The sequence below is a fragment of the Telmatherina bonti genome (genome assembly GCF_933228915.1).
Source record: "Telmatherina bonti genome assembly, chromosome: 18".
Classification (NCBI taxonomy): domain Eukaryota; kingdom Metazoa; phylum Chordata; class Actinopteri; order Atheriniformes; family Telmatherinidae; genus Telmatherina; species Telmatherina bonti.
This window is the reverse complement of record NC_136616.1, coordinates 10,995,403-11,019,373: the sequence shown is the minus strand read 5'-3', so window position 1 is coordinate 11,019,373 and position 23,971 is coordinate 10,995,403. Positions and strand designations below refer to the sequence as shown.

Sequence of the window (23,971 nt, the reverse complement as noted above, 5' to 3'; positions counted from 1 at the left end):
CCCACTCTTCAGCCTTGTCTTGTCCCCTTGTTCCCCGCTCACTATTGCCCTCCTTCTGCCACTGTGATCACAGATTGTAAGAAGATCAGAGGGAAGAAAGCTGGACCTACAGCACTGACCTTTCCCCTCCTTCTGTCAGTCGTGCTCCTTTTTCTGAGCCAGTTTGCTTTCCCCTCCTGTTCTTACTCCAAACTCATAGATGTAGTAGTTGTATGAGGAGTAACAGGAGGAGTCGAAAAAATCTTGTGTGGGATTGAGGAGGTAAAAGGACGGCAAATGGAAAAGGCTGATCTTATCGTGTGATGAAAGTTAAACCTTTTTGCCTGCAGTCAGGTTTGTTTGTTAATCATTTATTATATGATCAAGGAATATATAACCTCACTTTCATACCAAGTTTTTAACAAGGCTTCACATTCAGATAAAAAAAAAAAAAAAGACATTTTACACCAGTGCATCCAGTCTAGCGTAAAACAGCAGTTTGTAACAGCAAAGAAGAGGCTTGAGTCTTCATAATAACCCGTCACTTAGTGGCTGTGACGTCTAAATTTAATCTAAAAGTGGTAATACGCTCTCACTATCACATTTATTAGGTACAATTGTACCTAAGTTCTAAGTTTATTCATAAACTAGAGCTAATCAGCCAATCATATGGCAGCAACTCAACCCATTTTATCATGTAGACATGGTCAGAATAACTAACAGCTGAATACAAACCATGAATCAGAATGAAGAAGAAAAGGGAATAAAACAGCTTGGTTGTCAGTATCAGACAACGTGGTCTGAGTTTACATATTTATTGTGGTAATTTCTCCTTTAACACTCTGGGGACCTCGGCATCGTCGGTGATGCCAGGGACCATGTTGTGTTTAATCGAGCATAGCTTTCGAACCATAAAAGACAGAAACTTACTTTTCCCCCTCTCTTAATCGGGAGACTCCGGGCTTTCAGACGGTAGTTCCTGCATCACTGTAGCCCATTCATAAGTGATACAGTGTTGTGTCAAAATAGGTGTTCCAATCAGAGCCTTTGTCTTTGGCACTTGACACGTGTTTGTCCAATCAGAGCCGATGATGCCTCAGGAAACGCCTCCAAACAGTGTCAATCACTCTGCATCGTGTCATTAGCAGTCGGAGAGCTGCCTTCTGTATTTACAAGGCCGATAAATTATGAAAACAACAGCTTTTACGCACGCATACCATGCGTATTTGCTCAAACAAACATTTGCATTACTCAAGTAGTTTATGTTGAAATAAACGACACGACGGTGTTGTAACAGATGTATAACTTGGTAACAGATACAGTGTGTGCAGCTGACAGTGATTTTGGAAAGCTGTGGTTCTTCAGTACCCTTCAGTACCTTTAGTCATGCTTCGAAATTATAATACTTTATAATTATGATAAGCAAAGGAGCCTCATTTACATAGCAGTTTATGATATTTCAATTCAAAATAAAAATAAACAAGGTACAGCACATTATAGGACATTATGAAAAGGTGGTGTTTATTAGCATTTAAACTAAAAAAAAGTCAGGCAAGGTTTGTTTCTCTAAAATAGTGTTGGTCCCCAGAGGGTTAAAGCAGAAATTTTCTCTGCCATGCATGTGTTGTCAGTGTTTAAGTAACACCTGAACTAGTGTTTGCCATCGACGCCATGCCCTGACTTGCTTTCTCTGATGGCCACTCCATGTTGAATATTTTCATTTTGTAATCAAAGTTAGACTGGTGGCCTTTTAATTGGTCGCTTCTAATGGCTCCCACAGGTTTATTTTGTCTGACATCCCAAAGGGTTTAACAACCCATGTCGTTGTTATACAGACTCCATTAGTCATGTAAACATGTAACAGAAGAAAACTAGTTCACAGTTTACATGTAAAACCTCTAAGTTACTGAAGTCTTGTCTGTGTAAAGTGTTGTTACAACTGCATGTGAATGTTTCCACTGAGGTAAAACAAACTCATATCATCAAATTCTACACAAAGGTTTCTAGGCTAAACCCAGATCATTTTCTCAGAATTCACACTGATCCCAGACTTTCCCAGGCACGTATTATACTGTGTCAAGACCTAGGCTAGACCAGGTGATGACTTCTAACAAGAGCTCTGTGACCTCTTTTACCTTGTAAATGAGTGCACGGACTATGGTCAAATAAGTCCATATTTTCTGTCCTCATCCATCCCCTTTCCTCTTAATCAAACCAGACCTCGCTCTTTTGGGTCCATTTCTGACCTCCGTGAGTACGTAAAAATGCAGATATTCTCCATACCATGTGATCCTTCAGCTTCTTACCCAGACATCCAACATGTGAATATATGTATGTGGGCTTTTTTGAAGTTTTAAGAGCCTCATGTATGTGAGCTTATACCGCTCACACGCCAGCTTATAAAAGCTCTTTCTATACTTAAAAGCAGCAAAAGCTTTGCATGATGTTCCATAGATGTCTAAGGAATGCCACCCATTGAACTAAAGGTTAATCTGTGGTCCAGTTGGTGTTTAAAAGCTACAGCGGCTGTGTCTTCACTGTGAGGCAGCCAGGCTTCGTCCTCTGAGAATTAAGGTATACTGTGGCTGAAAGTAGCAGAAATACAAACACTTGAACTCTTGATGAGGCTCAGAAGGAAAGATATAGTGACATCTAGTGGAGCAAATTACAGATAACAACCAACTGAACACTTGGATGCCAAAACCTGTGTTTGCCTGAGAGCTTGCATTCCTCTTGGTGTAAAAGACTTGATTTCATCCTAGAAAACAAAAGAAGGTCATGCCCCTCAGATTAAGTTTTCTGTAGTGTTTGAAATGTTTAACGTGTCGCTTCCAGATCTGAACCATCTTGGGAACCATCAGTCTCTAATCATGTGATTCATTAATGTGGATTACATTCGCATTCTTGTTGTGTCTTTACCAACTTGGAATTTTTTAGGAATGTGATTGAACTGTTTCTCATCACAATGGACCGCCGTGGCTTGAAAACCATCGGGAATGGTCGCTGCTTCCATTGGAAAGTAGGATTTCAGTTCACTTGGATATCGATCAACTTTGCTTCCATTGTGGCATGTAAAAAGTGGATAGTTACTAATCGTTTCAGTGATCCTCGAATGAAAGCAAGTTTATGTGTACAGAACCTTTCATGTACAAGAGTGACATATGAAAGGCACAACAGATGGTGCAAAGAAGCATAAAATACAACACAAATAGCAAAAATCTAAAAAAAAAAAATCATGGATTAAATTAAAATAATTAAAAGCAAGAGTTGCTGTGCAGATTTAATGCAGGCGCACGAGAAAAGAAATGTTTTCAACCTGAAGTGGAAAGTTTCTACATTTGGTAGATTTTAATCTCCGCTTGTTTACAGAAAAACAGCTAAAAGCTGCTTTTCCATGTTTAGTACAGACTCTGGTCTTGTCTCTTATCTGGACTCTGGACTCTGGTCTGGATCTTGGTCTGGACTCTGGTCTGGACTCTAGTCGGGACTCTGGTCTGATCTCTGGTCTGGACTCTGGTCTAGACTCTGGTTTTACTTTTGTTTGGACTCTGTTCTGGCCTCTAGTCTGGTCTCTGGTCTGAACTTTAGTGTGGACTCTGGTCTGGTATCTGGTCTGGACTAGTTGACCTGAGTCTTTGGATCTAAGAGCTCTGCTTGGTTTGTGTTCTCTGAACACACCACAGATGTATTCTGGTCCTGAACCGTTCTGGGATTCTGTAAAAACCAGTAAGTTTTAAAGTCTGTACTGTGACTGACTGGAAACCAGTGGAAAGATCTTAAAACTGGTGAGATGTGTTCAGATCTTGTAGTCCCAGTTGAAGCTCCAGCAGCATCTGGATGAGCTGCAGATGTTTCTTGGTCTTTTTAGGAAGTCCTGTTAAAAGACTGTTACAGTGATCCAGTCTACTGTAGCTGAATGCATGCATTTCTACTGGTCTTACTGGGAGACTGAACTTTTAATCCTGTTGATGTCTCTGAGTTGGTAAAAAGCTTCTTAGTGAAGCTTTGATGTGGCTGCTGAAAGTCAGATCTGAGTCTATCAACACTCCAAGGTTACAGACTAGATTGGTAGTTTACGAGCTCGAGTCTCCAGGTCTTTACCAACGATGACTCGTTTCTCTTTGCTACCAAACAGTTTTTAATTCATTTTGTGAAGAAAATTCTCTCATGCAGGTGTTTATTTGTTCCAAACACTGGCTCAGTAAGTCTATTGGACTGTGGTCATCTGGTAACATAAAGTTGTGTATCGTCTACATAACTGTGATAATTGATGCACAACCTCTTTTTAACCATGAACACACTGCCGCCGCATGAATGCACTAAAATACCGCAACACAGCTCACTGTTGGTGAACTTGCAGGGCCTCATTTAGAAGACAATGATGTGTCTGAAGGGAAACTTTTCTTCAAAACTCTGTTCATTGTCTCATCGGTATGCAGACCAAGTAAAAGATGCAAAGCACCAGGACGATCGAGTCGTGTTGCTCACTTTGAATTTAAAGGTAGAATGCACCCCTGATCTTCACTAGTAAAAAGTTCCAAAGAAAATCTGTAGATAAATTTTTGTTTGTGTGTTTTTTTTCCCCAAGAAATCTATGAACATATTTTTTTTTATTCTTTATTTAATCATGTAAAAAATACTAGGCTGTTACAACAATAAACAAGATAGATATGTGCTTTTCAAACAGGTAGGCATGATTTTTGTTCTGTTTGTGAAAAAGAATGCAGTTTTATAAGGAAAAAACGTCATTTTTTTATGCAGTGTGATGAAGGTTAATGAATGACTCCGGTCAAGCAAACGCTCGTGGTTGCAGCTCATTGGCTTTATTGTTGTAGTCAGAGGTTAAACTTGGATGTAGCTCTGCTTGATTTAGTTACTTTTCAACTGGTAAAGAGAAGCAGAGGAAGGAAAATCAGATGTCATACGGGCCTCTTTCGGAAGAATAGGGAAGGAAGGAGAACTTAAAGGTGAACGTTGAGCCTGGAGCAGAAGTATTTAGATATGTCTCCAATTTTTTTTAAAATAAAAGCCGTCCTACTTCTGTTTGAGTCTGCGAATCTTCACGTCGCGTTTTCTGATGTGACTCATTGTGCTGTGATGTTCCCTCAGTGTTCAGATTTCAAAGAAGAGCCAGAACTACGTTCATGCATCTTATTCTCTGGTGTTGTTGTTTTTTTTTCTTGCAGGGGAATAAGAACGATGAGCCGTGTGGAGGCCGAGACTGCAGCAACGGGCGGAGGCGAATCCCAGAGAAAGGCAGCAGGGTGAGTCGCCTATGATCTGTCTGGAGGATTTTACATTTAAAATATCATTATAGCTCCCAAACACCCCAAAAGCCCAGAGTTTCATCTTTTCCACATGCTGTTTTGTCTGAGTTCACATTTTGAAGCAACACTTTGTTTATCCCCGAGGGGCAATTTGCAATGCGTCAGGAGCAGGATCCTCAAACGGACAGACAGAACATAAAGAAACACACCGTGAAGCGGATTTCTATCCAGCTGCATGAGATCAATATTTACGTTATTGCCCACAAACATGAAGGTGCGGTTTGCAGTGTGTGTGGTGCATGTTTCGGCACATATGATCCATCCACTAAACTGGAGTTTTTTCTGGAAAAGAATCAGACAAACACAAAACGGCGCATAGCTGTAGGCGAGGAACTCATTACCTTGTCATTCCAATCACAAAACTAACATCAGCTGAAACTAATAACATCCAAACAAACACCAGGAGATAATCTTCATCCTCTCATTGATGAGGAACAGAGGAACGTATTGGAATATTAGATAACAGACATGTACCTAACAACTGTTGGAGTAGCAGCTTCCTCCTCAGCGTTGTGGCTGTAAACTCATCCTGACTGTCGAAAGGAAAGGTTTTGTGAATCAGTATGAAGTTTCAGCTTCATCATCCCGTCAGAGAGCTGAACGCTGAAGACAAAAGTGAGGAAGTTTCTGTTTTAGTGTCGCAGAAACAGAAGTTCTTCGACTGTAAAACAGAACCCTAACCCTAACAAACGGCTCATAGCGGCTCAGCGGGTTTAAAGAAAGGTCATAAAACGCACAAAATGATGTAAATTTCATGAAGCTGCAGGACATCAAAGAACATGAGAAAAAAGGAAACAAACAAAAAAAAAAAAAAAGAAACCAGACACATGCAGACCAGACCTCTGGACTGTTTTCAATGCGTGCATACACCAGGTTGCACATTTTGTAGGTTTAATATGCAGCAGGTGGTGGCTGTTGGAACGGATGAAGCAGGTTTTGTGTATTTCTCACATATTCACCTGAAATCTGGCCTCATCAGTATACAGATCTACAGGTTCATGGGACAGGACACAGTAGCTTTCTCACTTCTACACGTTACAGAGGTTTTTTTTATTTCTAAAGTCAACCTTGTAAACCTGTAGATGCAGATTAATTCTTCAAGTCTGAAAAGGGATTTTACAAGTAAGAAAATACAAGTAGATAAAAAACTATTGAATCCGAGGACAAGAAGTAGATAAATTCAACCTTCTTTTTTACTCCCTAAGTCTCTTTTTATTAGGGACCTATTGGAAAAATGCCTTGCTTAAAAGTGTGTACAGTGTTTGGGTGGGTTTCAACAACTTATAAATGCTGAATTTATAGCTACAGTCAGCTGATAAGATGGTTTACAAAGAATAAAGATAAATAAAATGCTCTTATCCAGTCGGTTTTAAACACACCACTGTTGCTTTGCAATAAAAAATTGCTTGGAAACTTCAGTTCGATCTCTAAAATTCTTCGTCCATCGCAGGTTTTGCTGAAAAGTCCTTGCTCATTCACGAATCTAGTGTCATTTAGTGTTTTCGCACAGTTCACCATCTGGTTTTGGAGAATTTTATGGAGGGAAAAAGTGACCAACAACCCACCACTGAGTTCAGATCGCTCAAACTACTGGAGTTTTATTCTGTTGCTGCTTTAGATCACATCCTGCTGAATATGTCAGAGTTCAGGGTTGAAATAGAGTCTTTCAGACAAGTCCATCTTCCAAGTACAGCTTCACTCTGAAAACCATTAAATGAATTAATCTCTGAACTGAGCTGCTGGTTTTTATGCCTGAATATTGTTCTAACTCTGATTGACACGTTTTTATGCTCAGGACATGTAGTGTTGGTATACATGTTACAATCAGTGGTGTAGAGGACCCTCAAGAAGTGGATATACGCTCAAATTTTTTTTTTTTACCTTTTTAAAAAAAACAAACAAAAAAAAAAAACTGAAGAAAGCAGTCCAAAAAAATGCTTTTTTTGTAAATGGAAGTTACATGTAAAAATACTCTATTTAGTTCACCCAAAAAAATCTATCAGTATATTTACTCCTTGTCACAAAATTTCTGCTCTTCGGTTTCAGGGAGGAAGAGTTATGAAATGACAAAACCAGTACTGGAACACAGACTGGTCAAGGACAGGCTCATAGACATATACACATATATTTTTATTATGTCTGTGTTCATGCTAAAGCTAACGCTGCTGATGGCTAACTGCACCAGCGTAGCATAGCTAACCTTAGCTAAGCTGCTGGGTGACATAGGTACACGTGTACCTATGTCGTGTAGGGACGTTTGTAATTGTAAAAGCAGCATCAGAAGAAGTTTAGAAGTGTGTATACTCAATGCTGACTGAAAAAGAAGTGGGTATACTCGATATACCCGCATATACCCGCGTATATCTGCATATACCGGCGTATACTCACTTATATCGGCATTGTTACGACCCTCAATGGAGTTTGTCCAGGGGTAAATGGGGGGGTGGCAACATTAACAAAAGAATACCACGAAAATGTACAAATGAAGGCTTTATTTTTGGACCCACTAGTCCCTAAACGCATCAAAGACCAGAAAACAACCAAACAAACCCAATAACAAAAGTGTCCACCAAAGCTGGCACCAACCCAGCGGTAATCGCAAAAGCGTCAATGCAAACACCAAACAGTCAAAACTCCTTCGCAGTCACTGAAGGAGTGGCAAGCTGTGGCACCAGGCTCAACCAGAACACAGCTGCCCGGAACGAAGTTTGGTGACAGCCTTTATTCCGGTGCTCTGTAGAAGGTCTGGCCAATCAGGGGTAGGTGGGCGTGTGGCGACCAATCAGCACCCAGCACACATCAGCCTGAGGGCAGCTCCAGGAAGGAAGCCAGGTGTATCAAATCCCTCAGGTGATGCTTGTTGAAATGATGAGCTAGATGACAGGCCATGGGGCGTAACACCCTCCCCCTGAAAACAAAAGCCATTAATATACACAATACAAAATTATCTACACACTCACCCTGGACAGGGCATCGGCTAAAACGTTGGTTGCACCCTTTTTATGCTGTATTTGCAGATTGTATCCTTGAACAATTAGTGTCCACCGCATGAGGCGCTGATTGTGGTTGTACATCCTTGCTAGAAAGATCAGAGGATTATGATCAGTAAACACATGCACGGGCACAGAGGCAGATCCCAGGTATACGTCGAAGTGTTGTAAGGCTAACAACATTGCCAGGGTCTCTTTTTCAATGGTGGAATAATTTAACTGATGTCGGTCAAACTTACGGGAAAAGTAGCAGATGGGATGATCAGCTCCATCTCCACCTTCCTGCAACAGAATGGCACCAGCTCCTACGGCACTGGCATCTACCTCCAGTTTGAATGGCTTAGCTAGGTCCGGAGCAGACAAAACTGGGGCATGTTTGAGTAGGGCTTTCGCACTCTCAAAGGCATGCTGACATTCAGGGGTCCAGAGAAAGTCATTCTTTGGGCTAAGCAAACTAGTCAAAGGATGCACAACGGTAGAGAAGTTCCGTCAAAATGCACGGTAGTAACCAGTCATACCGAGGAAGCGTCGCAGAGCTTCCCTGGTGGCCGGGACAGGGAAGGCAGCAATTGCAGCAATTTTTGCCTCTACCGGTCTTACTTCCCCCTGTCCAACTTCTCGTCCCAAATAAGTGACAGTAGCCTTACCAAAGGCGCACTTAGCTAGGTTTAATGTGAGTACCGTAGGAGCTGGTGCCGTATATTGGCATATACCTGTGTATACCCACGTACACCTGTGTATACCTGTGTATACCCGCGTATATCCGTGTATACCAGCGTATACCCGCTTATATTGGCATATACTGGCATATACCCACGTATACTGGCATATACACATATACATATATACTGGCATATACACCACTGGTTATAATGTACCTCAGCCTTTCACAGAACTAAAACAGTTTGTTGGCTCTGAGTTTTGTCCTTTGGGGGGTTTTATTTGCACCCCAAGAGAAGTACTCTGATTTCTGATCACTGACTCGATTCTGTTGCTGTAGATAGAGCTGATATTCTCCAATCAAATCCATTTGTGTTCTTTTTTTTTTTTTTATATTTGTTTTCACAAAAGACATTTTATAAGAGGAAGAAACTGCAGTCAGAAAAGTTGGTTTTTAGACATGTCAGGATGTCTCATTTGTATGAAAAAGACAATCCAGCTTTGAAAAAGTGAAGTTTTTCTCACCTTTATGTGTTTTATAAAACAATGGAAGCACCATTGTGAGATCATTAGAAGCTGACACTTCTGTGTGTTTACCTTTAAAAAAACAGACCAATTGTAAGCTTGCTACTGTCGCTTACCCTCTTTCAGCCAGTTTTCAAACATCAATTACCGTCTGACACAGAGGCCTACACTTACAGCTGCTACTGTACGCCACTTTGGCTAAATAACACAGTGACGAGCGTCCCATTACACTACCTGTAGTTAAGTGATATAGCTCAGATAAAGCTACCTGGCACGGCACAGGCCTCTGTTGGGCCTAAATAACACAGCTGCAGCTGTATTACCTTCTTTAACTGTTAGTTTTCAGAGTCCATTGAGTGTTAAGGTGCTTATTTGTCTCTTTTCAGTTTTACTTTTGTAGTTAGAGGTTGGTGAAGCGAGGTGTCCTCAGTCGTTGCTGTTAACTACGGTAGTGGGGAAAAGTAATGCAGGAGACATGACTGCATTCCACATTTTAAGCCAGTCGTTGTTGTTCTCGAATGAAACACAAAAACGTTTCTGCTCCAAAGGCATCTGGTTTAACTGTTGGCCTGCATTGCATTCAGCATGTAATGTCACAGCATGATATCTGTGCATGGATGTCTTAAACATGAGGAAATCGCTGCAGGTGGATGAAACATCAGGATTGCAGCATCAGACCCAGCAAATATAATTAGATTTAAGAAACATAAAAGTTCAAATAGTGCAACATTTTTCCCCGTAAGTAAGAAAAAAGGGTTTTAAATCGGACCCTTTATAGATCCTTATCAGTTTGGAGGTGTTTCCAATGAAAAGCATGAACAGAGAGATCCCTATCTGCGATCAGAACCAGATGTGTTGAATCATGCTTTAAGTCTGTCTGCAGGAAACTTTGGCACCTTTAAATAAACACAAGGCATGAGATCTGTTTATGTTTGACAAGGAAACTGACAGGATGTAAATGATGTCGTTCAGGATGTGAGATGGACTGTTGTTCCCTGAGGGGGAACTTTTATGCTTTTGCTTCAAGCTGCCAACAAACACTGTCAGTAACGGACCAGAGATGGCAGGCAGGGAAGCAGGACCAAGACAGTTTAATGCTGATCAGAGAACTCAGGGAGCAAATGCAACGAAGCAGCAAACTGCAGTGACACAAAGCGCTACAAACACCTGGAAACCAAACAAGAAGCAGGCGTCGTGAGTTAAGCTAACGAGACCAGGTGAAAACTATGAAACAAAAGGCTGAACAGGAAACTACAAAACAAACCAGGAAACCAGAACTGAGAAAACCTCGAAGACACATCATTACAGTACGTTTTACTTTCACAAAGAACCCGTCAGCATTGGGTCATGTTGGAAAACATCAGATGCGAGTTGTCAAGATGGCACATGAAGAGAAAACACGGCTAGTCGAGTGGGTTTCTGTTTCATTGATTCTTCTGTTTACTCCTAATGAGTGTTACTGAACACTTCATTATGACACAAAATGAAAATACGTCAGAGAGACGAGACGCTGAAACAAAAAGCCAGAGGAGGGGTGGAAAAAACACTCAACGCATCAGTTTATCTCACCATAAAGTATCATTTCCATTGATTTGTCAGCATTCCACCTGCAGAAATGTTGGTTTTGGAAAATATCTCTAGGTATTTATTTCACAGACTGAAACATTGTTGAGGGAAGCCTCTGCAATGTTCTGTCTCCTCCTGCTACAGCATGTTTAGTGGGAACGCACCCTCTCTGAATGGAAAAATAACATTTTGATGGTTGCATCATGTAAAGATCTTTTTTTCACCCAGTCACTGACCTGCTCTCATCCTCCACTGGTATACACACATACAGTAAGTTAGTAGAAGCACGACTGTGTTTGTGGATCTCATCGTAGACAGAGTTCACACACAGTGATTACTGGTTTTTCTAGATCCATCTTCATATTTCCAGTAGAGAATCATGTCTGTTTTGCAGGGTAGAGCTCCCCGTCCAGGTTGGACCATAAGCTTTTCCCCGTGCACACAGAGATTCCTTCTAATTCTCTGAAACTGTTGAGGGGCGTTTTCTGAATTATTTCCACAACTTTGGTGAACCTCTGCCCATTTTCACACCTGAGAGACACTGCAGATGTTTATTCCCAGCGCATGGAAAGACAATCAGGACAGTAGAGCGGTGCTGAACAACTGGTGTGTGATGGTTTTATCACAAAAGTCATAAAAAACAGGACTAGTACGGAGAAGGAACACATATTAAATGCAGTGACTGGTTATTTTAAGCCCTAAAATCAGCTTCTGCCAATTTGTTTCCCTTTAACTCATCTTATCCCCCGCTAACAGAGGCTTCACCAAGTCGGCATATCTTTACACTGACCTCAATTTTTTATTCGCCAAAGTTAATACACGTCTCATGAGAATGGCCGACAGAAAAAAGCAAGACATGCTTGCATGCAACCAGACAACAAAAGAGTAGCTGAGATAAAGGATGAATAGGCAGGAAAAGGACTGGCCGCCCCTCTAAAACAAGTTGAGGTAAAGTGATAGTGGATGTGTGTCTCAGTGGGATGGAACATAAGGAACAAGGGATGAAAGTCACTTGTGGGGCCCCTCGATGAAAGACGACATCTCTCCATCTCTAAATTCCTTAACTTTAATCCCGAAGCAGGTACAGAGGAAAAAAAACGCAGAAGACAAAACAGTTGCAATGTGAGGAGAAAGGAGAAGGGACAGACGGGCGGCGTGCTGAACCAGAGGAGGAGAGGCGAAGGATAAGGGGGCGTTGGGTAAACTGTTTGTTCTTAATCCCAAAAAACAAAAAATGTGGAAATACGAGGAAAATATGAGGCCGCTTGGGAAGTTATTTCGTCTGTGGCCACACAGAGAGATGTGAGGAACCCCAGCTGTGTGCCAGGAAAGAGTTTATTTTACGTCTGAGAGGATTAAAAAGCTTTTCTGAACCCTGAGAGATATTTTATAGGCGTGTTTAACTGTTAAAAACGCTTTATTTTACCTGGCAAAGAGGCTGTTAGATAAAAACAAAAATGGAAACATACAGCAGGTAGGATGCATATTGTGTAGAATCCAAGCGGCAACCTCCGGCGGTTAAAAGTGAAGCCTATGCAGAAGTGCATACAACTGCAGTTCCCCCTTCATCCACTAGGGGCTGCAAAACAGCGCGAATCCCCATAGACTCCAATGTTAAAAATACCAACTTAACGGCAGAAATAAACATGATTACAGCCTGGTTCAAAAATCTTTTTTCGGTTAATAGGTCAGGTTTACCTTCATGACAACTGTGGGGGGAGTGAATTTCTTTCTAACTCACCCGTTTAAAAGTGATTTAATGTGGAAGTTCGGCATATTTAGGGGCGTGTCCTTTTGATTGACAGGTACCAATCTCCCGCTTCAAGTAAGAAGAACGTAGAACAACCGCGGTTTTTAGCCGGTTAACAACGTGACTTAGCTTTAGCCCGCTTACCTCCATTAGCTGGTTAGCTCCTGTTATCTCGGGTTAGCTCGGTTAGCTTTTCGCTACAGAAAGCTCGGAGTTCGCTCGATGTCAATCATCCGCCATGATGCTCACGGCTGTCTTCTCAGCTCCACCTCTTTGTCCATATTTGTATTTTCCGGGTGAGACGACGCGCATGATGCTGCCAAAATGGCGACAGTAGGAACCGCCCACCGAGTTTCAGTACAGCTCTTCAGAAACCTACGGGTGACGTCACAGAGGCTCCGCCCATCTCTTTATATACGGTCTATGGTTGAATCTTTGCTGCCGTCATATGACGGCTGAAAAAGCAGTCATGTAGTGTGCTGTGGCATTTCTGGTTAACGTCCTGTTTAGATAAGTGGAAGTAAACTGCTTCATGATGAAGTCATCATCTTCATGATGCAACGGTTACTTGTCCTGCTTGGTCGTTGCTTCATAAGTTAGTTATGCAGCTGTAAAAGCATTACAGAGAAGTTCAGGACAACGTGGAAACGCAGCCGGGTGAGATGGGATGGACAATGCATGTGATTAAGATTTATTTTGAGCGAGTTGTGCCAAACAAACAAAAATATCTGGAAAACTCGGCATGACATCTTCTAGATTTTGTGATTTTAAGTCAGAGGAGACTTGGCTGAAGAGTGTGATATATGATATGTGCACGTTGTGTAAACATGTCGTTAAAAAAGTAAAAATGAACACAGAAAATTTCTGATATTGCGTTTTAATATCAGCTGATAATATCAGACATAATGTGGGTGTGCCTGAAAGGGGCTGGTTTGCCTCCAACATTGGTGCAATTCATTGGTCTGATTTTTCCTCTCCAGCTGCTAAAGTCCATTCTAAGTTGATTCTATTGGTTTTCTATTGGAATCACTTCTTTTCCAGTTCCTGTTTGACCCTCCGTATGGTTTAATCTGAATTTCTGAACAGATTGTAGCACTTGACCCATTTTCCGAACAATACGGTTTTTTTTAATATCAGCATTGTAGTTTTTAACAAACCTGTTTTAGACAACAGTTTTTGAACCCTGCTTCTCTTTTCAAACAACCAGTTTTTATTACCAAACATGATTTCTAAATGTTGCTTGCAGGGTATATAACAATAAGCTGCAGGAAAATTGGAGAAAAACACAGAGAGCAGGTGCTTGTTTGGCTAATATGTGACACATTGTGGCTGTTTTATCGATATATTCTTCACCTAAATCAGGCAGAATGAATTCAGGACTGGCTCTGGATTTTTAAACCTTGCAGTCTGAACTTCTGGCTGGTTTAATGGTCAGCATCTTGTCGTTCATATATTTCGTTCATATATTTTGTGGTGTAATACATAGGCTGTGCATGAGAAGTACTTTTATTACACAGCTGATGGAGACTGAGCCATTCAGCTTTAGTTTGGTTTTTTCTTTTTCGCTGTAATGCTTTACAATCTCCTCGTTATGAAAAAGCGAACCTGCTCCACTGAAAATGTGGTAAATCATGGAGAAAACTTGCTCAATGAAGTCCTAAAGATTTCTTTTGACCAGAGTATAGAATATGATGTTAGTTTTTGGTAATTTGGCATTTTTGACAATTCGTTTTGTCATTATGAAATTTAGCAAGGAAAACATCAAAGGATGTTTCAGATTAAGCCTGTTGGGACTAGTGACTAATTGGGTGAGATTTAAAGAATCACACAGAGATTTTAGGTTATCGATAATGCATTGGTTAAAGTTAACCAATCAAGATTCAGGTCACCCACCAGAATAATTTTGTTGAAAGTGGAACTATTATGGGCATTTCAGGCTAATTTATTTTTATTTCTGAGACCAGAAGGGCTGGGATTGATTGAGTTATTGTCACAAATGGCTTTATTAACTTCAGACCGACCCTCTCCGTAGGCTGTCAGATCAGCCTGCGGGCAAAACGAGTGGATTGAGACTCTTCCGCATTAAGCCCCGCCTCCCGCCACTGCACTACATCGGGAGCGCGCACCGCACCTGCTTTCACCGTCATTGTAACATCTCATAAACAGAAGGATTAGGCTCATATGAACTCAATAAAAAAACAAAATACAATGTCAACACATAGCATACAGCCCTACATGTTGGAACCTGAATCAGACCCTGAAAACGAAGTGGAAAACAGCAACCCACAGCAACGAATGCAGCAGGATGTCTCTCTTTGGTAAACTCACCAGCCATCGTTGGAAATAACTTTATCCCACGTTTTCCACCCGCCTGATGTATTTGTACATGCCCTTGTTTACCAGTAGAAGGTAACCAATCACCGAACCTTATCCCCCGGGACGTCACAAGGATTTCCAAGTAGAAAAAACTCTCTAAAACGACGCGTTTTTCGTCACCATTGAAACCAAACAGAGAGGGTGCTGGAATTCAAACTCAAACTCAAACATGTGTTTAGGTGATAAAAAAACAGTGTCGTTCACATGTCTGATGAGGATTCAACACTGTAACACTGTAGAAAACTCATAAAACTCTAAATACCAAAATAGGACCCCTTTAAATTTAATGCAAACGGTATGACGTACAATGAGATCGGAGGTTCCCTGCAGGCTAAAGTTGGTCTTTACCAACCTACAATACTGATGTGAAATTTCATGACATTCAAATAGCTTTTTAAGATGTATTTCCTTGCCCTGCGATGGACTGGCGACCTGTCCTGGGTGTACCCCGCCTCTCGCCCGAAGGCTGCTGGGATAGGCTCCAGCTCCCCCGCGACCCATACTCTGATTAAGTGGGTTCAAAAAATGAAGGAATTATATACACACACACACACACACACACACACACACACATATATACACATATATATAAATATATATATATATATATATATATATATATATATATATATATATATATATATATATATATATATATATATATATATATATATGTAAAGCTTTACCTCGAAGAGAAAGGGAAAATTTGTAGATTAATTTGTGAATATCAAGAGACATAGCTAGCAACTAGCAGCTGGTTGGCTAATCTAGGTGTTGAGTTACCATTTGGCCTTCAGATCAGCAAACAATCCCAGTTTTAACAACAATTTTGCAGAAAGAAATCCAGTTTCTGCTGTGTGATGCAGGAGGAGAAAATGAGAATCACAGCTTGAATGAAAGGATTGAACCTGGACAATGTCTTCTCATCATCCGCTGGTTGAAGAAGTGTAAAATATTCAAGATAAGGTCCCAGAAATCTGACAACCTCACTCAGATCTGTGTTAATCCCTTAACCTGCCTCGGGCTGGTTTTAAACATTTTTAACATAAAACCTCTGTTGGACGTCTCATATTCAATACTACTGCCTGTCCATCAATAGTATTGAAGTATGTTGTCAATACTATGCTATGGTATCAATGAAGATATCAATGCTTCTCTGATATAATAATGATAATAATAATAATAATATTTATTATTATTATTATTATTATTATTATTATTAATAATAATAATAATAATTTATTTATTTATTATTATTTATGATCCACATGGGCTGTGAGAGACCTCTATTCTGGGACTTTTAAACACACAAACAACAAAAAACACTGTTTTGCACAGTACTCTGTTATCATCTTCAAAATGGCCCTGTGACGGGCCCCGCTGGTTCAGGGGTTAACTCATCGGGAGTCATTGTTCATAAGACTTTTATAAAACTGTGTGAACAGATTTAAGATGTGCCGCTATCTTGATGATGTGGACAAACATCCAGGTAAAATCACTTTAAACAGGTAATACAAACCTCTGAGGGTTATAGAACCAGTCCAACCAATTAGCTCAGTTGACTCCCAATCAGTCTTCCACTATGAAGACATGATGTGCTGAAGAGATTCATTTTAAAAGATGCTGCATTGATCTGACTAAGTCAGGTGCCAAGAAGGTCAAAATCATTATTGTCCTTTTAAAGCTGTTGCATTCACAGAATTTGCTGGATTGGAATATAAAGAGAACAAATAACTTTAATGTCGAGGTTAAAGGCCAATGCACTGCCCCGGTGCAAACGGCTCCTCGGATGGGGTTTCCACGACCAGTCCGTCTGCACTTACCTCTCTCATTTAGATGTATCTAAAAAGGGGGTTGGAGGCATCTTTTTTATGTAATGTGTCTGTCTGTGTGTCTCCTTTATGTCTGATTTTAAACATATTTTATGTTGGAAAAGCGCATCTGCAGATTGAACACCTACACAAGCATCCAAAGAAAGATTTGACAGGTTTTAAGCAAATCCATTCATAAAATCCTTATTCTATCACTTCTTGGATACATTGAGGTGCTCATTGCATATATAAGAAATACCACATGTACATATGTCCAACATGTCTTCTTTTTCTAAGAAAAAAAGTTTCTAAATGATCCTTTATTGATGAGATTATGAGAAAGCAGAGCAGGAAGTTAATGAGGCATACGCCACGATAATTTTTGTGAAACACACCCTCACAAGCTGAACACATAGATTGGCGCAGATAAACGGTCCAAGAAGTAAAATAACCCTCGATAAGCATGAATAATGACTTTGATCCTTGTCTCTCCCCCGTCTGTCTCCCCCTCATCTTTCAACATATCTCCAACCACCGGTTTCTTTTCATGCGTTCTCTAATGTGTTGTGTTTATGCAGCTCATGTGGGCTTTGCTGAGTGAGTTTTGTGAATATTTGTGTGAATTCTGAATGCAGTAATATCTGTATGTGTACATCTGACCTGTATGGTGATGTGCCTTACACACTACACTAATGTACAGGACGGTTTTATCAGCAGCAGCCTGTCACCCAAGCATTCCCCTTCCCAACACACACATTCATACAAACACACCCTTGGGGCCCCCGTGTGGCATTTTATCGGGCCCCTGTTTCTTTGATGCAGGAGCTCCCCAAGTTTAAAAAATGGCGTGGGGAGGATTGTTTAGGCTTCATCTTAAACACTCGCATGCACACACTGCTAGCGGAGCTCGAGCAGCCATTTTCTCTCCCATTGTCAGGTCCGGCCTGACAAACAAAACCTCCCTCATCTTTCAGTTTGTGTTGAAGTGATAGCTTTGAACTTCAGGCTCATCGTGGATCTCCACATTCACACACCCAACACTTACAGCTGTCCCCACCCCCCACCACCAAACACAGCAGGTCAAAGGTGGCGGTCTACACAAAGGCCAGCGTAGACCAGGAGGTTAGGGGCATCAGGATCATAGACTCAGACAGACAGAAGGGCCATGTGTGTGTTTGTGTGTGAGTGTGTGGAGGTATTGAATGGGCTTCATGTTACTTCCAAACACTCTCTTTATCCTTTCCCTGTCTCTTCTTTCTCATCCTCCATCCACCTGCTTGGTCTCAGGCTTTAATCATTTTCTTTCACCTGTAGGTAAATATAAACCCTACAGGTTCAGAAAAGCTGGTTAGGGTCACAATGGCTTCTCTCAGATTCTGATGCGCTCTACTGCCCTCACATGGCTCCCTCAGGAACCTCCATTAACTAGAGGTGGAGTTTGTTATGCAGTCACTGATTGCTGCACCAAGTAATACTGGGCTACATGGGTCTGAATTAAAAGCATATCTGATGCTGTATTGAAGTATGTAAAGAAAAAAAATCACTGTGGCATGTTGAACCTGTAATACATGTCATTATATACTATAGAAACAGAAGTTTAAATCACTTTATTGCAATTTTACTAGTGTTTTCTTTGAGCAGATGGGATTTCCTGCATCATAAATATCTAAAAAAATATAATTCTTTTCTAAAACAGTCAAACAAACTCACTCAGAAACCTGCAGGTGGCATCACGGAGGCTCCGTTTATCTTTTTAAATGATGTACATTCTGTGTTTTCATAATGGAAAAACTTATTCAAATCCACCATTCAAAGAATCAAAGCAGCCTTTTAGGTTTCAAGTTTTTTTAAACTTATTATGCAAAAAAACTAAATTTATTTCAACGTTGTATGTAGCCCTGCGATGGACTGGCGAGCTGTCCAGGGTGTACCCTGTCTTTTGCCCAAAAGACTGCTGGGATAGGCTCCAGCTTCCCCACGACCCTTACTTGAATGAAGCGGGCTCAGAAAATGAATGAATGATTGAACTTTGTACATAATTCACAGCTAAGCGGCATCCTCCAGTGGATAAAAGTGAAGTCTACACAGAAGTGGCAAAAATTGCAGTTCATTCCTCATCCACTCGTGGCTCCAAAACAGAGTGAATCTCCATAGACTCCCCTGTTATAAAGAACAACTTCTCAGCAGAAATAAACATGTTTACAGTCTGGTACAAAAAAAATCTGTTTACGTTTAACAGGTCAGGCTTAGCTTCATGAAAACTATGAGAAGAGGGAATGTTTTCATAACTCATCTTTACAGAAGTTATTTAATTTTTAAATCAGCATAATTGGGGGGGGGCGTGTCCTGCAAGTAAGCAGAATGTAGCCCAACCACAGTTTTTAGCCGGCTAACAGCATGACTTAGCTTTAGCCCACCTATTTCTGTTCGATGGTTAGCTCCAGTTAGCTCTGAGTTAGCTCTGGTAGCTCTTCACCCCAGGTAGGTCGGAGTTTAATTGATGTCAGTCATCCACCTCCACACTCTCAGCCTCCTTCTCAGCTCTACCTCTTGGTCCATTTTTATATTTTCTGTAAGCGATGGCAGATGTGACGCTGCCAGGATGGTGATGGTGGAAACCGCCCAATGAGCTTCACCTCAGCTTTTTAGAAACCAACAGGTGACGTCACGGAGGCTCCGTCCATCTTTTTATCTACAGTCAATGTTCACAATAAAGTCATGTCAGGGCAATTCTAGACTACTGCAGCCGATTCAATGCGACCATTTGAAGTTCAAACAACTGTGTTCACACAAGCCAAGTCACGGAAAATATTTCCCTAAAAATGTCTAAATAAATATAAGTTAATGGATGCAATACATGTATCATTCATTCCTTTTTCTAACCGCTTAATCCAATTCAGGGTGGCGGGGAAGCTGGAGCCTATCCCAGCTGTCTTTTGGGCGAAAGGCAGGGTACACCCTGGACAGCTCACCGGTCCATCTCAGGAATACATGGATCTATACTTGGTAAATAAAGAGCAGAAAGACAAAAAGGGGTAGAAAGTGTTTAGTGCATCTCTCTGCAGTAAAAGCCTATTGCAGCATAAAAAACTAAGAGTTCTCAAAAATGTAGGTTTGAAGCTTGATCAGATGTCAGTAAGTGTCTGCCTCCTGAGATCTAATTGGATGCTTGGTCCATAAAATGAACTAAAAAAAAAGTGGTACTTTATAAAGGTTCTGCTTTTAGGAACCCAAAGTAAACCTGCAGTGTTAGAGCAGAGAACTTTGTTGAGATTACATAAAACTATGAAATCTTAATATACTGTAGAAACGGAGCATGGTCACGGGGAGCTTTTTAAGTGAGAAGTAATTTTAATTATGTTCTGGCTAACTTTACTGATACTTGAAATTTGATTTTTTACACTTAAAATATCTGACATATGCTAGTTTTACAGCCTTTCCCAGACAAACCATTTGCTGTTTTCATTGTTTTTATTTAGAATATTATTCTATCTCTGTTTCTATCACATTGTTTTCAACAAAAAAAAGCCACTTGATATTGATAAGCTTATAATCATGAGGAGGAAAATGTAATAATATGTAAGGACATTGTAGGTTTTATTGATAATAAAACAAAAGCAAATGTGCTTGAACTCAGATAATTGCTATTCTAAACCTAATCTGAATCCATCTGACATTTTTTTTACTTTTATGATCATTCATTTAGTGAAAAAATGGCCTGCCAGACAGACAGGCTGTCTTAAATCCTTGCAAACAGAAGTGACAGATGCATCTCAACACAAACAAAACCACACTTAGATGCTGGTTTTAGTCTTTCAGAGAACTGCCTCTTAATTTTCAGGGATTGTAAAAGCATGACCCATCATTGTGAATTGTATTCTAGAGTAGGATGGCCTTCGTTGTCCATCAGGAGAATGGGGAATTGGTATATTTTTATTTATAAGGCCATGCTTGGGCTGCTGCCATCCTATATATGTGATTTAATCACATAGAGATGTGTTGATTCCTATTGTTTTCGATCAAATGATCATTTGATGCTTTCTGTTCCATTTCCCCGCACAGAACTGGGAAAAAAAGGCCTTTGTCTACTCCGTCTACGTGAAACTCTTTGCAGAGAGATTGGAAATTGTCGCAACTTATTTCTTTGAACGGTTTTAAGTCCAGAGTGAGAGATTTTGAGATGTCCTCCTTTAGTTGTAATTGCTTTTAATTATTATTATTATTATTGTGTATTTGTTCTGTTTAAGTGGTAACATGTAAATTTCCTGTAACTTTTGCTGCCTCTTGGCCAGGACTCCCTTGAGAAAGTGGTTCTTAACCTCAATGGGACTTTCCTGGTGAAATAAAGGTTAAATAAAAAATAAAATAAAAAAGTTTAGGTTGATTTCCAGTTAATTAATTCATCCACTTACTATACCACTTATACTCAGGAAAGTGCAGTCCATCCCAGCTAAAAGCAGGCAAGAGGCAGGGTATACCCTGAATAGCTTCCCCATCCATCGACCGGCCAATTCTAGTTCAGCAAATCTTAATTCCAGCCTTGTCTGCTACATCACAAACAGAATAAGAAGAAAGAATAAATGTAAATCCTAGAGGGAACAAATCCAGTTTATACTAACTGCTGCCTTCTTGCACAGAGTAGGAATTAGACACCTGGCTGATCCAATGTCAAACACACAAATTAAACAAAGGCCAACAATTGCAGGAATGCACAAAACCGATCATTACTGCGCGTATAGGCCAGTGTTATAGTCAACATGACGGCACCGTTGCTTTATCACATTTCCACCTGTACACACTGAAATATTCTTATCAGCAGAAATGTAAATCTTAAATAAAAAATAAATACATCTTCTGTTCTTTTTTGAGATGGAGGTATCCAGTCAAAGGCTTCTCAAACACAGTTTGGGTATGCCCCGGATTGCTTCACGTGGGACCATGGGAGTTTCAACTGTGTTTGCTATCTTATTTGAAGGAATGAAAAGGAGATAGTGGAGATGTAGAGTCCCCAGCTGCTGATGCATACCCCTGTCCTTGTTTTCACAGGTGCCAGACAGAAGATTCACAGTTGTGGAAAGAAATGATGCTGTCAATTCTTAGGTTTCAAATATCACATCAAAACTAAAAAAAAAAAAAACAAGTACATTTTTTTATTGTTTCTGATTTATTTGACAAAAAAGAAACCACCCAGTGTGTGGCAAAGTAAGTACTCACTTACTTCTTACAAAACAATTACTAAGGTAAAAGTATTCAGGTGTGTCGGTGCCAATGAAGAAAGACAATGATCTTAGACAAGCAAATATTGCTGCTCAGGAACCTAGAAAGGATTATAAGGCCATTTCCAAAGTATCTGGAGTCCATTATTTCACAAGTAGCAAACATTCAAGACAGTTGTCATTCTTCCCAGGAGTGTACACGTCAGCAATCTCATTCCAACATCAGACGATGCTGTGCTCAAAGAAACTGCACAAACAAACCGCTTAGCTATATTTCAGACTCTCCATGCCTCAGACCGAACATGTTGCCGGGATTTTGTAAAGCCAAATATCTTCCCCTTTCCGGCCAGTAAAAAAAAAAGAGTCATCAAACCAATCCATCCACACCTGTCCGTATAACCGCGTTGTTGAGCACATTCATAAGCAAATCGAACCTCCAGATAACGGTAGCGCCTTGAATCCTATCCAGTCAGAATAAGCTTCCATCTCACAGTCCGTGCGTTTACATGGGAGTTTTAATTCCTGTTTAATTCCGAATAAAAGTTAATTCCCCTTTAAACTGATGAAAGACGACTATGTAAACACTTAATTCCTAATGCAAATTTCTATTCTGAATTAAATTTAATTCCGATGTAAGTGTCTGGTTTATTCGCATTTTTATTCCGAACTATTTAATTCCTCTGTCATGTAAACCTTAATTCCACTCTAAGTTCATTCCGGTTGTTCTGCGCATGCTTGTTACCTTGTCCTGTCCCGATGACGCGTGTTGTTTTGCCTCCCGTGTTTGGTGGTCTATCTTTCTTCTCCTTGTCAGTTGCTGTAAAAAGTGTAGTATGCACGTGTTGAGCTAGTACTTCAAAATTATAAAAATAGCGGCGAAACTGGTATTTATTGTTTAGTTTTTACAAGTTACGACTGAAAAGACGAGAAGCAGGAAGCCAACTTTGTTTATTTCCGGTATGCGTCATACGTCACGTGCACCCTCTGTCCAATCAGAACCCTTCCCAACCCGCCGCTCTAAAGAGGAATTAAGTGAGAACGTGTTTCATGTAAACGTTCATTAGGAACTGTTGTCTTCATGTAAACTCGTAAGAAAATAAGTTAATTCCGAATTATTAATTCCGAATTAAAAAACACCATGTAACTGTACCCAAAGTTATTTCCACAAAACACATAACATGCCATTTGGTGGCGAAAAATAATTGTCCTAAATCTCGTCCTTTGCCTTCGTGGAGCATTATTGACAGCAGCGTAAAAACAAACAAGCAATAAAGGACAATGGGTCAGGGTTGACACGGTATTGACAACGTTCATGCTGTTGAAAACAAAGGTTGCACATGTGATGTCATGGCATTTTTTGTTGCAGACGGTGACGTTTCTAAACTTAAAACTCCAGTTATATATGTCCACATGCAAGTATTCCCAAATCTTCACTTTCGCTTTTTAAAGAATCGTTTTTGAGTGCATAAATCTGCATGTTTGTTGTTTCTTTTTTTTTTTTTTTTTTGTGGATGAAAGGCACATGAAAGGATCGAAGAAAAATATCTTACTTTTGTGAGATACCTGCAGCGTGTGGACAAAGCCCCAGTTAGGATGTTAAAGTAAATGTCAGGACAATGAGAAAAAAACTAAACAATTATGTACTGTTTAAGATTATAATCAGAGGTGTATAAAGTAGAAGTAGCAATAAAGTAGTCCTGTCATGTTTTTGGATCTACCAATGGATTTAGAACTGGTGTTTTCACTAACAGTCTCATCTACCTTGCAGTGG

At 40.3% G+C, this 23,971-nt stretch overlaps 1 protein-coding gene across 1 annotated transcript in view; it reads left to right on the top strand.

The window, feature by feature from the left end:
• col4a6 (collagen, type IV, alpha 6) overlaps nt 1–23,971 on the top strand; it is a 182,317-nt gene that overhangs the window by 95,061 nt on the left and 63,285 nt on the right. The window contains exon 4 of the mRNA XM_079257522.1: nt 5,166–5,243. Within this exon, the coding sequence (XP_079113648.1) occupies nt 5,166–5,243 (78 nt within the window). The remainder of the gene's footprint in view (nt 1–5,165; nt 5,244–23,971) is intronic.